The 12,407-nt window shown below is 37.3% G+C and overlaps 1 protein-coding gene and 1 long non-coding RNA gene across 12 annotated transcripts in view; one reads left to right on the top strand and one right to left on the bottom strand.

The window, feature by feature from the left end:
- Window positions 1–10,062, top strand: part of CACNB4 (calcium voltage-gated channel auxiliary subunit beta 4) — a gene marked incomplete at both ends in the record, with an annotated part of 129,357 nt that extends 119,295 nt beyond the window's left edge. For both annotated transcript variants that reach the window (XM_081261623.1, XM_081261624.1), the window contains 2 exons: window positions 7,421–7,606; window positions 9,802–10,062. In XM_081261623.1, the coding sequence (XP_081117749.1) occupies window positions 7,421–7,606; window positions 9,802–10,062 (447 nt within the window). The remainder of the gene's footprint in view (window positions 1–7,420; window positions 7,607–9,801) is intronic.
- LOC308630847 overlaps window positions 1–12,407 on the bottom strand; it is a 499,668-nt gene that overhangs the window by 437,199 nt on the left and 50,062 nt on the right. For all 10 annotated transcript variants that reach the window (XR_014018045.1, XR_014018046.1, XR_014018047.1 and 7 more), the window contains exon 4: window positions 10,025–10,064. This is a non-coding gene — a long non-coding RNA (uncharacterized lncRNA). The remainder of the gene's footprint in view (window positions 1–10,024; window positions 10,065–12,407) is intronic.

The following is a 12,407-nucleotide window of genomic DNA, read 5'->3' as shown; positions in this document are numbered from 1 at the left end:
AACAAAGCGGTCTGAGTATGTAAGGTTACCTTATACTTAACATTTTCTAAACATTTGATGTTGCATAAATAGCATGTATAATGCTGAGAAGGAATTGTGCACTCTGTTTTGGCACACACAAAGAAATCTTCAGCTTATAAAAACTAATAGCAATTTAAAAATGTGTCTGCATTTGTCCTTTTACTTCAAGACCATAATTATAATTGTCATCCAAAGATTGGTGATCACTGTGTCATTTTCGTTCCTTTAGGAGAATTTGCAACTTGCTTAATTGGCCCCTGCTTCTCCAGTCTGAAAACTCAGCAGATTTTACTGGCAGAGTTTCACATTGCAAAGAAATTAAAGGCAGCAGTTTTTGGAAAGGGAAGTCTAAAAGAGCACAGGGGGGAAAAATGTTAACTCTCTCTAGCCAGAAGCATGGATTCTAGATTCAGGGACTATTGAAGCAGAAAAAAGACCTTACAGAAAACCTAGTAGAGTGTTTCCTAGGGTGTGTTCTTTATGATACGGGTTCTCTGTGATGATATCAGGTGGTTTTGGAAATGGACTATGATGCCAAAAGTGTTTGGAAAAAAATACTTATGTAACAAAGATGGTTTTCTTTCTTTGATGCAGAATCAGGACTATGCATTTTCTGTTTCCAATAGGATAGGTAGTATGTGGTGCTTTTGCTGGTATGGCTGTAGAGCTGTTTTTCCATGGATCATTCTATGGTCTAGTGTTTCACAGAATGTTTCAAGGGAAGACTAATCCAGTCCAGTCTCCTTGTTTTATAAATGAGGTAACTGAGACCGAGAGAGGTGACCTGGCTTTCCAAAGGTCATACATCTTGGCCAAAGTTGCATAAGATCTCTGATGCTTAGGCTGGTGATACTTTAGATGGTGAATGGCAATAAAGTAGTTATTATATATTCTCCTGGAAAGAAAATCATGGATTTCGTGGATAAGGCTTCTTCTAGGAGATGGATCAGTAAACTTTTTTAGCAAAGGTTTAGATAATAAGTATTTTAAGCTTTGTGGGCCATATGGTCTTTGAACAACTAACCAGGTCTGCCTTTGAGTAGTCGTAGGCAATATGTAAACAAATGGGAGGGCTTGTGCCCCCAAACAAGTTTGGTGGAAGCAGGAGGCAGGCCTTATTTACCTCGCCAAAAGAAATTGCCACCCTTGGCCTGGCACAAGTTGTGGTTATCTATTACTGTGCAGTAAGCTCCTCTAAAACTTCGTGACTTCAAACAGCAGCCATTGGTAGTCTTCAGCTGGCTGCTGACCTAGTCACCCAGCAGAGGTGGCTAGAAGGTGGGAGTCAGTCAGCTCCTCTCCCTCTGCCAGTTGTCCTGGGCTCTCTCTGTAGCATCCCTTCCACAGGGATGTGGGCTGCTCACATCATAGCTTCCAGGGCTCCAGAACAAGTATTCCAAATCTCTTAAGACTTGATGCCAGATACCAGCACAGGATCCCTTCCCCAGCATTCTGTTCATCAAAATAGTTTTACAAAGACTGCCAAGATTCAAGGAGAGGGGACATAGACCTCCATTCAATGCAGGAGATGTCAAAGAGCTTATGGCTATTTTTAATCTTCTATAGACTAAGATGAACTGTGAGGATGTCTGGAATACACAAGGAAAAGGGGCCTGTGGGGCCAGGACCCACAAGCCCATCTCATACATTTTTCTTTTCATATGATCAGCCTGATTTGTTTTACCACTATACATCTATATGGCATACTTAGTTTTTATATGGGCTTCTACCAGATATTGGTACCATTTCCCTTCTTCAGAGAGGTTGAGAATAGTATGTTTTAAGAAGACCAATTTCAGATTGCCCTGGTACTATGGTAATAAGAGCTGCATAATGCATGGTGAGAAAAGCAGATAGACAATTGAATATATAAATGACATGTAATCCTTTAATCCTACTTAGTTACAAGCTGCCTTGTGTTACCAAAAGCTGACCCCATGGCTCTTTGAGCTTTGTAATGGTTTTGTGTGTGTGTGTGTGTGTGTGTGTGTGTGTGTGTGTTTAAAATGACATTGATCGTTCTCTCTGTGAGACTCATCTCCTCAGCGGAATCTTGTAAACCTCTCGTGTTACAGTAACCATAGTAGTTCTCTTCTATTCCATTTTATTTTCCATTGCTGAATGGACTCAGATTTATTATATTACACACAAGAGCTCTGAAGGGAATGAAGAAATGATAGTGCCCACTATATTGGATCATATTTCTCGCATAGTAGTAATTTTCCAGCCCTTTTCCAGTAATCTTATTTAAATTAGTTGGAATCATGCAGATTCAGTCATCTATTTGAGGTGCCAGCTCCTACTGGTGCATTCACTATTAAAGAGTGTCTGAATGTCCAGAATTTAATTCCTAACACTGCTTCTTAAAAAAGGAATAATCCATTTCATATTTTCTTTATGAAACAAGGCCACGTGGGATCCAGTTTCTCTCAGTCCAAAGAAGACTACATCTTTTCGAGGGTTTCAGGCACCCAACTTGGATGTAGAGAGTTCAGGATAGTTCATTCCCTCAAATGCTATGATATTACTGATCGATGTGAATAATGGGTGTCTTTTCTGCAAACAGTAAAACTGGCCAATGTTGCAATAGTCTTTGAAGAATAAAACAAGATGGGATGGAAGAATGTGGGGAGGAAAGCACGTTGGGGTTCATAACTAGAACTTATTTGGATTCATAACAAATAAAGAGGAGGAAGGGATCAAAGTCACCACGTTCTTTGCTTTCATGTTACCCACACCAATTAGTGGCAGGAACTACAATTGTCTTTCCTGTTTAGCTCATTAAAGTAGAAACTACCTGAGATGAACTGCTAGAGCCCCACAACTTTGGTTTTCCTTTATCTCCATAAGACCTGGATCTTTATAAATGCTTTAACTTAGAGTCTAGTTTCCTATCACAAGTTGACCAGTAAGTTTAGTACTCAAGACTTCAAAAGCATTAATAAAGAAAAAATGCAGGTTTGACATGAAACAAACATTGGTGCCACTCAGTCATTTTATTGTACTAAATAGTATTTGCCACTCATTTGTTCTAAATGGTAGCAGTTTCAGTCCTTATATTACAGTAACAAAGAAATGAAAACATTCAGATCCCTATTATATCCTTTTATACACTTAGAAATAGGAAAGATGTCCCATGTGAGGTTCTATCTATGTACAACAAATGAACATAAAGCTATGCATGTACCATAAGAGTTGACATATATTTAATTCCCTGTCTAGCTAATATGCAATAATGAACCAAATTTTTTATGAACCAACTTTTTAAAAGCTAAAATTAAACTGCATAATTAGTTTCTAAGTTTTGTAAACTTTTTATTGAAACATTCAATAACAACTTCCTGTATAAAAATATTTGACAAGATACATTCATTTTAATGAGACTACCCCCCCCCCAGGCTAGAAACTGGATTTTATATAGTTGTAAAGGAAGATCTACCCAGTCCCTCTATCTTCCCTCCAAAAAGAATTTAAATAAATAGAATTTGCACTGTTCCTCGGTGTAGGACTTAAAAAAGAACTACAACTTCTATTAAAATTGGGGTGACCAAACATTACAATTTGCTCAGTGTGGGCCAGGTTTTAATAGTGATAGTCCCCCATCTCCAGAAATAATCCCTAGTACACCAGGATGGCTGGTTGCCTTAACTCAGATAGTTTCCCCAGGAAAGACTGTCACATCTTACTCTCTGAATGAAGAACTAGACAGAGGGTTAAATACTTGGAATTTTTTTAAAAAATTACAAATCTTCTTTGTTTTCTTATTATTCAGCTTCAGTCTTTCTTTCCCTTTCTTTCTTCCCTGCCATTGCAGTTCTCTAGGCCACCAGATGAGCTAGAGGCATGTTTTGATCTTGGTTATTTACAATGCTTTAGTTTTTAATTTTCCTGAAAGAGGTTATCCAGAGAAGGAGCTACTGTGCCTGAATTTTTGATGGTTTGTTTTGATTCTTCTGTTCATTACTTATTTATTTTGGCAGCCAAACCATTTCCACCTACTCCAGCTGTAGAAAATATCCCATCCTAGAATGTCAGAAGTAGTCACTGTAGCAACTCTTTGAAAACAATTCCACATTACCTTTATCTTCAGCTGTCACCAAGGGCATGGTGTCACTGAGTGGGTAACTGTTTACCTCCTGGGATCTTGCTGATTAAATATTTTTTTTGCATCCCTAGCCCACACTATGGATCTCACATATTGCAAAATTAGGTGCTGATTAGATGTGAGCCTTTAAATTTGTAAAGAATTGGGGGAATGGAAGGACAGCAGAATAAAGATATTATTATTGCAGTGGGTATATACGTGACTGCATGACCAATGTAATTCTGCAACTTGTACACTCAGAAAAATGAGAAATTATATCCCATCTGATTCAAATGTATGATATGTCAAGATCATTGTACTGACATGTGTAACTAATTAAAACAAAAATATTTGTAAAGAATTGGCAAAGCTGGTATGCATAAGTCATTGGGTTGCTTCTCCTTGAATGTGTGTGTGTGTGTGTGTGTGTGTGTGTGTGTATGTGTTTTATTCCCTTTATACTGACTTTCTAGCACTCTAGTCTGTTCAGCTGTGTTATTTCCTAAACAGAAAGAAAAATTGTCACAGATATGCAGGCTGTGAAATTCCTTCTAGTTGGAAATAAGGTACATATGTCAGTATTCATTCAGAAGCTGAAATTTGCTTTTTTTTCCTGTGCTTTTGAAAGCATAAAAGCAGTTTCAAATCATTTTCCATTGTATAACTGTCTTTTAGCAGTGCAAAAGCATGGTTTGCAAGAAATGATCGGGCTTAAGCAAACAGCCATGTGCTGATGTATACAGTCTACCCATTGGCAAAGAAAAATATTTTTTAAAAATTCTGGTAATTAAATGTGTGTTTAAATATGTCTACAACAGTGACAATGTAGCATGTAAATAGCCAGGCAGATGTTAACCTCCCCCAAGCAGCATTGTGCAATCCTGGCTGTCATTGTCAGGACCCTTCCAGGTCCCTGAAGGTTGTTGTTGTTATATTATTATTATTATTATTATTATTATTATTATTATTATTATTATTGACCTTGTTAAAGCAAGAAAATGATTCACTGGAACTAACCAAACCCACATTATAGTGTAAGATTTATGTAATCAAATTTTACAGTAAGTACAAATAAAATGATACAAACAGCAGGCTCTAATCACATGCAGCATAGAATTTGTGAAATGCTGGAGCCCACAGTAGCTGAGGGGCCCTTTGTTTGGTGCTGCCAGTTTCCTCTTTCTTCCTCCAGTGCCATCTGAGTTCACGGATGCTTTTAGGGTATAGCCATTCTGCTCCCCCTCAGGTCAACACTGCACTGCCACTGTTTATATCAGAGCATTATGGGCACTTCTTGGATTCTACATTTGGCACTATGGAAAGTTTATATTAACCGGGGAAGGAGGCTTTTGGTGGCAAGAGATTAGAAACTCCCACAGGTTACTTCAGTGAGAAAGGAGATTATGGGAAGGATATATGTCAACTGAAGCTCTAGGAACTGGCTCCTTTCCCTGTCTGATGGGCCACATGGTGTCTTTCTTTTATTGTAACTCTGCTTTTCTTTATGTTTTGTTCTCTCCCCTCGACAGATAGAATTCTTTAACTTACTTATAATTTCCCTTTCTTCCAAAGCTTCATTTTTATAAGTCTCTCTGGGCCTCCTTCTAAATCCAAAAACTTTAAGCTTACAGCCCCGAACATAATTGTTCTCTATATTGTTCTGAACTAAAGTCCCAGTGTGACATAGATTATTATGAGTTTTAATACTTGTCTCTCTCACAAGACTTTATGCTTCTTGAGCATAGGATGAGGTGCTTTCTTTGCCACTGTAAACCTACAGTGCCTAGCATTAAATATGTACTGAATAAATATTTTAAAAATGAATAGAATATAACATTTAGAAATTCCACTAGTAACTGCTCTTGGGGGGCATTTTTCTACATGAATTGAATTGGCTGAGTCTTCTTAAATATGCATCAATTTGAACTGAAGTTACTTATTATTTTCCTACTTCTACTCCAAAGACCTTCAAATAGCTTTCCAATTTAGAGGGGAGTTTTTCAGTAAAGGTGGATATAATGGAAAACTGAAATAGTAAGTGTGGGTGCAGTGAAGCACAGTGAGCAGGTGCTTAGCATGCCTGAGTTTCTGGGTTTGATCCCAAGCATCAAAACTAACTGACTAAATGAATAAATAGTAAAAGTTGGGGTGATGGTGGGAAAGAGTTTCTATGGTGACTTCTGCTTCAAGGAGCTCTATTCTAAGCACTGAAGAGAATGAACCAACGGAGCTTGGTTGTCAACTTTTTATATTCCAATTGCTATTAAGGGTCAATCCATCCAGTGATGTTGGTGCTATGACAGTAACCATGTATTTGATTCATTACTGGAAGGTTCTTATTTTAGTAAAATGAGCTCATAAAAGCAGGTAGATAGTGGTGGAGGTGGTGTGAGAGAGAAGATGTTTCAATCCTGCTACTGAAAGTTAGATCCACCACCACTCACCTACTTTTATGTCATGTACTAACACCTGCGGGGAGGTGCCAAGGTTTTCTGGCTGGCTCTCCATGGGATCTATCCTGGGTGTATCCTGTCCATGTTCCCAGCCACACTAGACTAACAGAAGGGCCACTCTTCTCCTGTTGGAGTAGAAGAACAACTTCCTGCTTACAGGGCAGATGCTGAGCAAAGTCCTTGCTGACAGAAACATGTACCCCAAATACTTCCTGTATAAACACCTCTTACTCTGGTTAAACACCCTGTTCTTTTTTACATTTGTAACAATCTTATGGTAGCAGCAATCACTCTAATGTGATTTTCTAGCATTAATCCTGCTTTGTTTCCTTGTTTTTTTATCATGAGGCAAGTAACATCATTTCCCCAAACATTTTGAAAATTAAGTAAATGGTGTTCCCTTCAACATTGTTACCTTGGGAGATGAAATGTTTATTCCAATGATAACATCACTACCCAAAACATTTTTAGAATTCCTCTTTCAGTGCTGTTAACTTGCTTCTTTTGTATTCTGGCATAGAATTCAGTTACAGAGGAATGTGGGGGGAATGTGAATTCATTATACACTTTCACTTATCACCTATACAATTGTCATATTAACCTCATCTTTTTCTTTTAAAATAATGAAAGATATGGATATTTAATGAGTACTCTTATTTTTCTGTAAATATCTGCATTTGCATGTGGATAACTGCAACTGTATTTACCAGATTTTAACTTTAGAAACTGCTAATTTATGTTCTCAAATTTGATGTTAGCATCTAGATTTGAGAAATGCTATTATCTGCCTTAAGGGGTATTTTAGGTTTCATTGCCTAAAACCTAACTTTTGGAATACAATGGATTTTCTTGTCACCTACAGGAAATGTTCGATGTTATATTGGATGAGAACCAGCTTGAGGATGCTTGTGAACATCTAGGAGAGTACCTTGAGGCGTACTGGCGAGCCACCCACACGACCAGCAGCACCCCCATGACCCCGCTGCTGGGGAGGAATTTGGGCTCCACAGCACTCTCACCATATCCCACGGCAATTTCTGGGTTACAGGTATTGCCCCTTGTACTTTTACTACCTCATTACTAAGATTCTATAGAGAACTCGATTAAATTGAAGACTAGGGTTGTCCTTGATCTGAAGAGGAAAACATAGGGGCCCTTTATATAAAGAAAATATAAACTATTACCTAATCATGTTCCATCCTACAGTAGGTTACCCAGAAACCCTTTCTAGAGACTTTCTTGCTGTGAATTTATAATGAATCAATCCCTGATCATTCAGTGTCTACTCAGTGCAGCTGCCCATGGCTTCTCCATGGTACTTTTTAATGATTATAGGACAATGCAAATCTCAGCTACCATACCTAGATAAATAAGATATTTGGGGACAGATAGGGCTTTTGATTGCCCTTAACTTTTTCCACCCCTGAGGTTGCTAGACGTGTCCTTTACTTTGCAAAAGACAGAATGTGAATGTGAGTAGAACTCCTCTATTTGGAAATGGTGACAGGTCTCTGAGTTTTCTTGGAGGGGTCCGGGAGTCCACCTTGTTTGGTGGCTATGGAAAGTGTCCTTTAGAGAAGCTAGGAAAGAGCACAGGACCAGGAGCTTCTCTCTTCCGCTGTTCTCATGCTGTACTCTGAACTAGATATAGGGAGCCAGAGGCATTATGATACAAAATGACTCTTTCCCTTTCTACATTAATTATTATTTACCATTTATCAAGCAGCTGCTGGAATATGACCAAACCCCCAGCTGACTGAGGAACATGTAGTCAATTGAGCCCTCTTTCATCATGACTAGTTTTGTTTTAATGGGTTATAATGATAGTCATAATTGTAGATCATGTAGAGTTAACTCTGAGATAAATGGCACTCTCTGAAATGCTATTATAACTGTATTACTCTTCTGCAAAATTTCATCTCTGTAAGCAGAAAATCTGCCATATAAATGAATCACTTTTGAGGCTGGAAATGAACATGGAAATGTATGATGGTAATGTACGGTGTATCATATGCATCAGGACTATTTCCTGCCTCGTTTTCCTTCTTGTGTGCTGATGAGAATAGCATTTCCATTGGCTCACTTGAGTCGGCTCTGAATTTTGCATAAATTAGTGGGATGAGGAATGGATGTATGAAACAGTATGCTTCTCTGGTGTAGGAGGAAGTAGAGTGTTGTACTTTGTTATGAATGCAACACTCTTGAATTGTCATCCCTAACACACCCACCTAGAGTAGTTTTCCTAGTTTCCTTAATGAGTTAATGGGGTGGCTTTTGTCTCAAGGCCTACTTCTCCCAGGAACATAGGGTCTAAATTATTAGACACCTGGCTGAAGTTGATGGCACAGTCTATGACCCACTCAATGAGTTTGCTTCTGTATGAAGCTTCATGTACTTTGGAGAAGATGTGACTGGGCCCATGGTTTCATCAGAATCTTGTTCCTTATCTGAGATGGCCTACCTAAGCTCGTATACACACTGACCCATGGTTCCCATAGAGAGAAAAATATTTGAATAACATTTTATGATCCATCAAATAAGTGACTTAAGATAATACTTTCAATTAATGATATTAGAGAAATTTACTTTCTATCTGAAAATTAGTTTTGCAGGACATTTCAGTTGAGGAAGCAAGATTTATGAAGCATCAATTAGCGGGCTCCATAATTACTATATACTCCTGTGGAAAGAATATTGTTGAGATTCTAACGTTTATGTAGGCTTCAGAAACAAATGCACTATTTTATAGATAGCACAAATAATAATTTCATTGAGGTGTTTTTTAGGAAAATTCAGCTAGATCAAGGTGAAGCATATGATTTTAGAAGAAGAAAGATTTTATCAGTTCAAGGGAAAAATAAAATAAATGATGCTATTCTGAACTTTATTTCCCAATAGTAAAATAATCCTCATTTTTGCAGCAGAAGTACAATTATTAGGCCTTTCTAAATATGTTAAATTCTATTTAACAGTCAACTTTCGATTCTGTGTTTTCAATAGGATGCATAGTCATGCAGCACTATGTAATTAAATTCATAAATTATCAGCACTATGGCATCTTTACATGTTGTGTCCTAAATAAATAAAACCAGAGATTTGGGGCAGATCATTTGTGTATCAAAATATTTTATCAAGTCAGATATCTCGCTTCTCATTAGACAGATCCTATTATTGTACATTCATTTACATGTTTAGGTGAATGAAGCTGACATTATTTAATCAGTGAACTATCTGATATTTTAGAGTCAGCGAATGAGGCACAGCAACCACTCCACAGAGAACTCTCCGATTGAAAGACGAAGTCTAATGACCTCTGATGAAAATTATCACAATGAGAGAGCTCGGAAGAGTAGAAACCGCTTGTCTTCCAGTTCCCAGCACAGCCGAGATCATTACCCTCTTGTGGAAGAAGATTACCCTGACTCATACCAGGACACTTACAAACCTCACAGGAACCGAGGCTCACCTGGGGGATACAGCCATGACTCCCGGCATAGGCTTTGAGGCTGCCAAAACAAACAAACAAAAAATATGTATTCATCTGTTGACAATTTGCCATAGCACTGCTAGGATAAACCAATCATCTTAACTTGGCAAGCACAGCACAGTATTTACTGTGCTTATGGGCTGCTGTCATTTGATGCTAAGGGGCAAAAAACAACAACAACAAAAATGTACATTATGCCCTTGAGTCTAGATGGATATTAGATGCCCAATCATATAGATATTTTAAGTGCTACATTTACATAACAGTACCTTTTGTTTTCTTCATAGATTTAAACACATCAATTTGTAATTTAGGGTACTTAACAAGGCACATATAAAATAATTTCCCATGCTGGAAATTCCAAATGACCAGTTCCAGTTGGAACCAATTTATAAACCAATTCCTGTTGGAATTTGGGTGAATTGACTAGAAAGTCTACTTGAGCATGTTGCAATCAATTGAAATCTTGGGGGAAAAAACTAATAAGAAAATCAAAGTATCAATAGAAGCCAAAACTAGCTATTTATTTGCTGGAAGCTAAATTTACACTTAAAAGTTGGAATGTATAAACATTTTAATATATGTTAATGTTGCCAGAATGGCTTTTCAAACTTACCAAATGTATTGATAGTGCCAAAAAGCAAAACAAAAAAAACCCTCAAATCTCAATGCAGAAATTATATAGTCGCCTCAGATTTTAATATTTTTATTTCTTTGCTGGCACAGCTGTTGTATTCAAAGTGTTTTGCTTTCTGTTCAGTCAATACTGTTAGCTCGTTTGAACTTGGCAAAAAAAAAAAAAATTGGCAGAGAGAAAGAACAGTAAAGAGAAGCCCAAGCATAGCTGACTATAAGAAATGGGAAATGAGATGTTGTTTCTTTAATCAGTTTGAGCACAACTACATACATCCAGGAAACTGAAGTCACACCAAGAATGTGGTATAGATCCTCCTGAGTACAAAGCTTAACAACTCCAGGTGGGAGATCAGCTATCCCACTTAATACAAACACGGGGTCAGTTTTTCCTGCTAGGGTAGTTAAGTATCTTTCTATCGCATCACTCTGTCTATGTCTTTGAATATCTAAATATTCTAGCCCTTCACCAAATGTTTTAAATCATGCTAAGGATTTTTTTTTCCATGACACATTCAAATTAGGTATTGGAAGTTAGCTTTTTACAAATTGGAAAAGTTAAAACAAATGATAAATTCAAAAGCTTGCAAACGCATAGATGCAGAATATATGCACTATAATTACAACATTTTTAATGCAAAGAATTATGAAGAATTTGGAGATTGAGATACCTTACTTCTAGTGAGCATTTTTAATCACTCATTAATTATTCAGTTTTTACAGTAACTATAATTATAGAATTGGTGACAAATGTCTTCTATTATCAAGGAAGACTTAGGTTCCCTATGATCCAAAAAGTTGTGGAAATTGACCCTTTTATACAAGACAAAATGTCTTTATAAAAGACTCCTGTTTCTAAAATTCCAAAAATGTATGCATTTTCTCAAACCTGATAGGAACCAAGCATGGAATCCTTTTCTACTGGTACGTTATAAAGACTATTTTTGAAAACAAGAATAATTAATTTTATATTATTTTATTTTTCCCCAAGTTTTTCAATATTTAGACTCTCAAAGCATGCACCAGTTCAATAATTTTTCCTGATCAAGAAAATAAGTGTCCCAGGGTGCAGTGGCACATGCCTATAATCCCAGCAACTCTGGAGGCTGAGGCAGGAGGATAGCAAGTTCAAAGCCAGCCTCAGCAATTTAGTGAGGTGCTAAGTAACTCAGTGAGACCCTGCCTCTAAGTAAAATAGGGCTAGCTAGGGATGTGGCTCAGTGGTTGAGTGCCCCTGAGTTCAATCCCCAGAAACACCCCCCCAAGAAAAAAGAAAAGTTTCACATTCTTGATTAGTTACCCTCATCTTGAACCTCATTGCCGTCTCATCCTGCAGTCTCCCTTCACGTTCACTGCGTGTGCCCCATTATGAACCTTTTTAGCTGATAATGAGGATGCCTATAATTCTGTAAGTCATTCACACATTTGATACAATTAAACATGGGCTCAGTAAATTTTAAAAGTTAACGTGACACTGGCTTGTGAAGTTCTTTTGTCATCTAGCAAAGCTTACAGAACTTTCAGTTAAGACATTTAAGAGAGCTATCTCCATTAGGCTCTTAAAAATATATATATATAACCTGCCATTACTAAATACTTTGTTAGAACATAGAAGAGCATTTTCCAGCAAACAAAAATATATTTATTACATGTACAGCACATATTTGCATGAGAAAGAAAACATTAGCCAAACATTTTTCTATATGCTTTACTGGTTTCTTGTTTGTGC

This window comes from Spermophilus citellus (genome assembly GCF_964194105.1).
Source record: "Spermophilus citellus genome assembly, chromosome: 11".
In the NCBI taxonomy this organism is placed as follows: domain Eukaryota; kingdom Metazoa; phylum Chordata; class Mammalia; order Rodentia; family Sciuridae; genus Spermophilus; species Spermophilus citellus.
The sequence above is the reverse complement of the archived record's forward strand: the minus strand, read 5'-3'. Positions and strand labels throughout refer to the sequence as shown.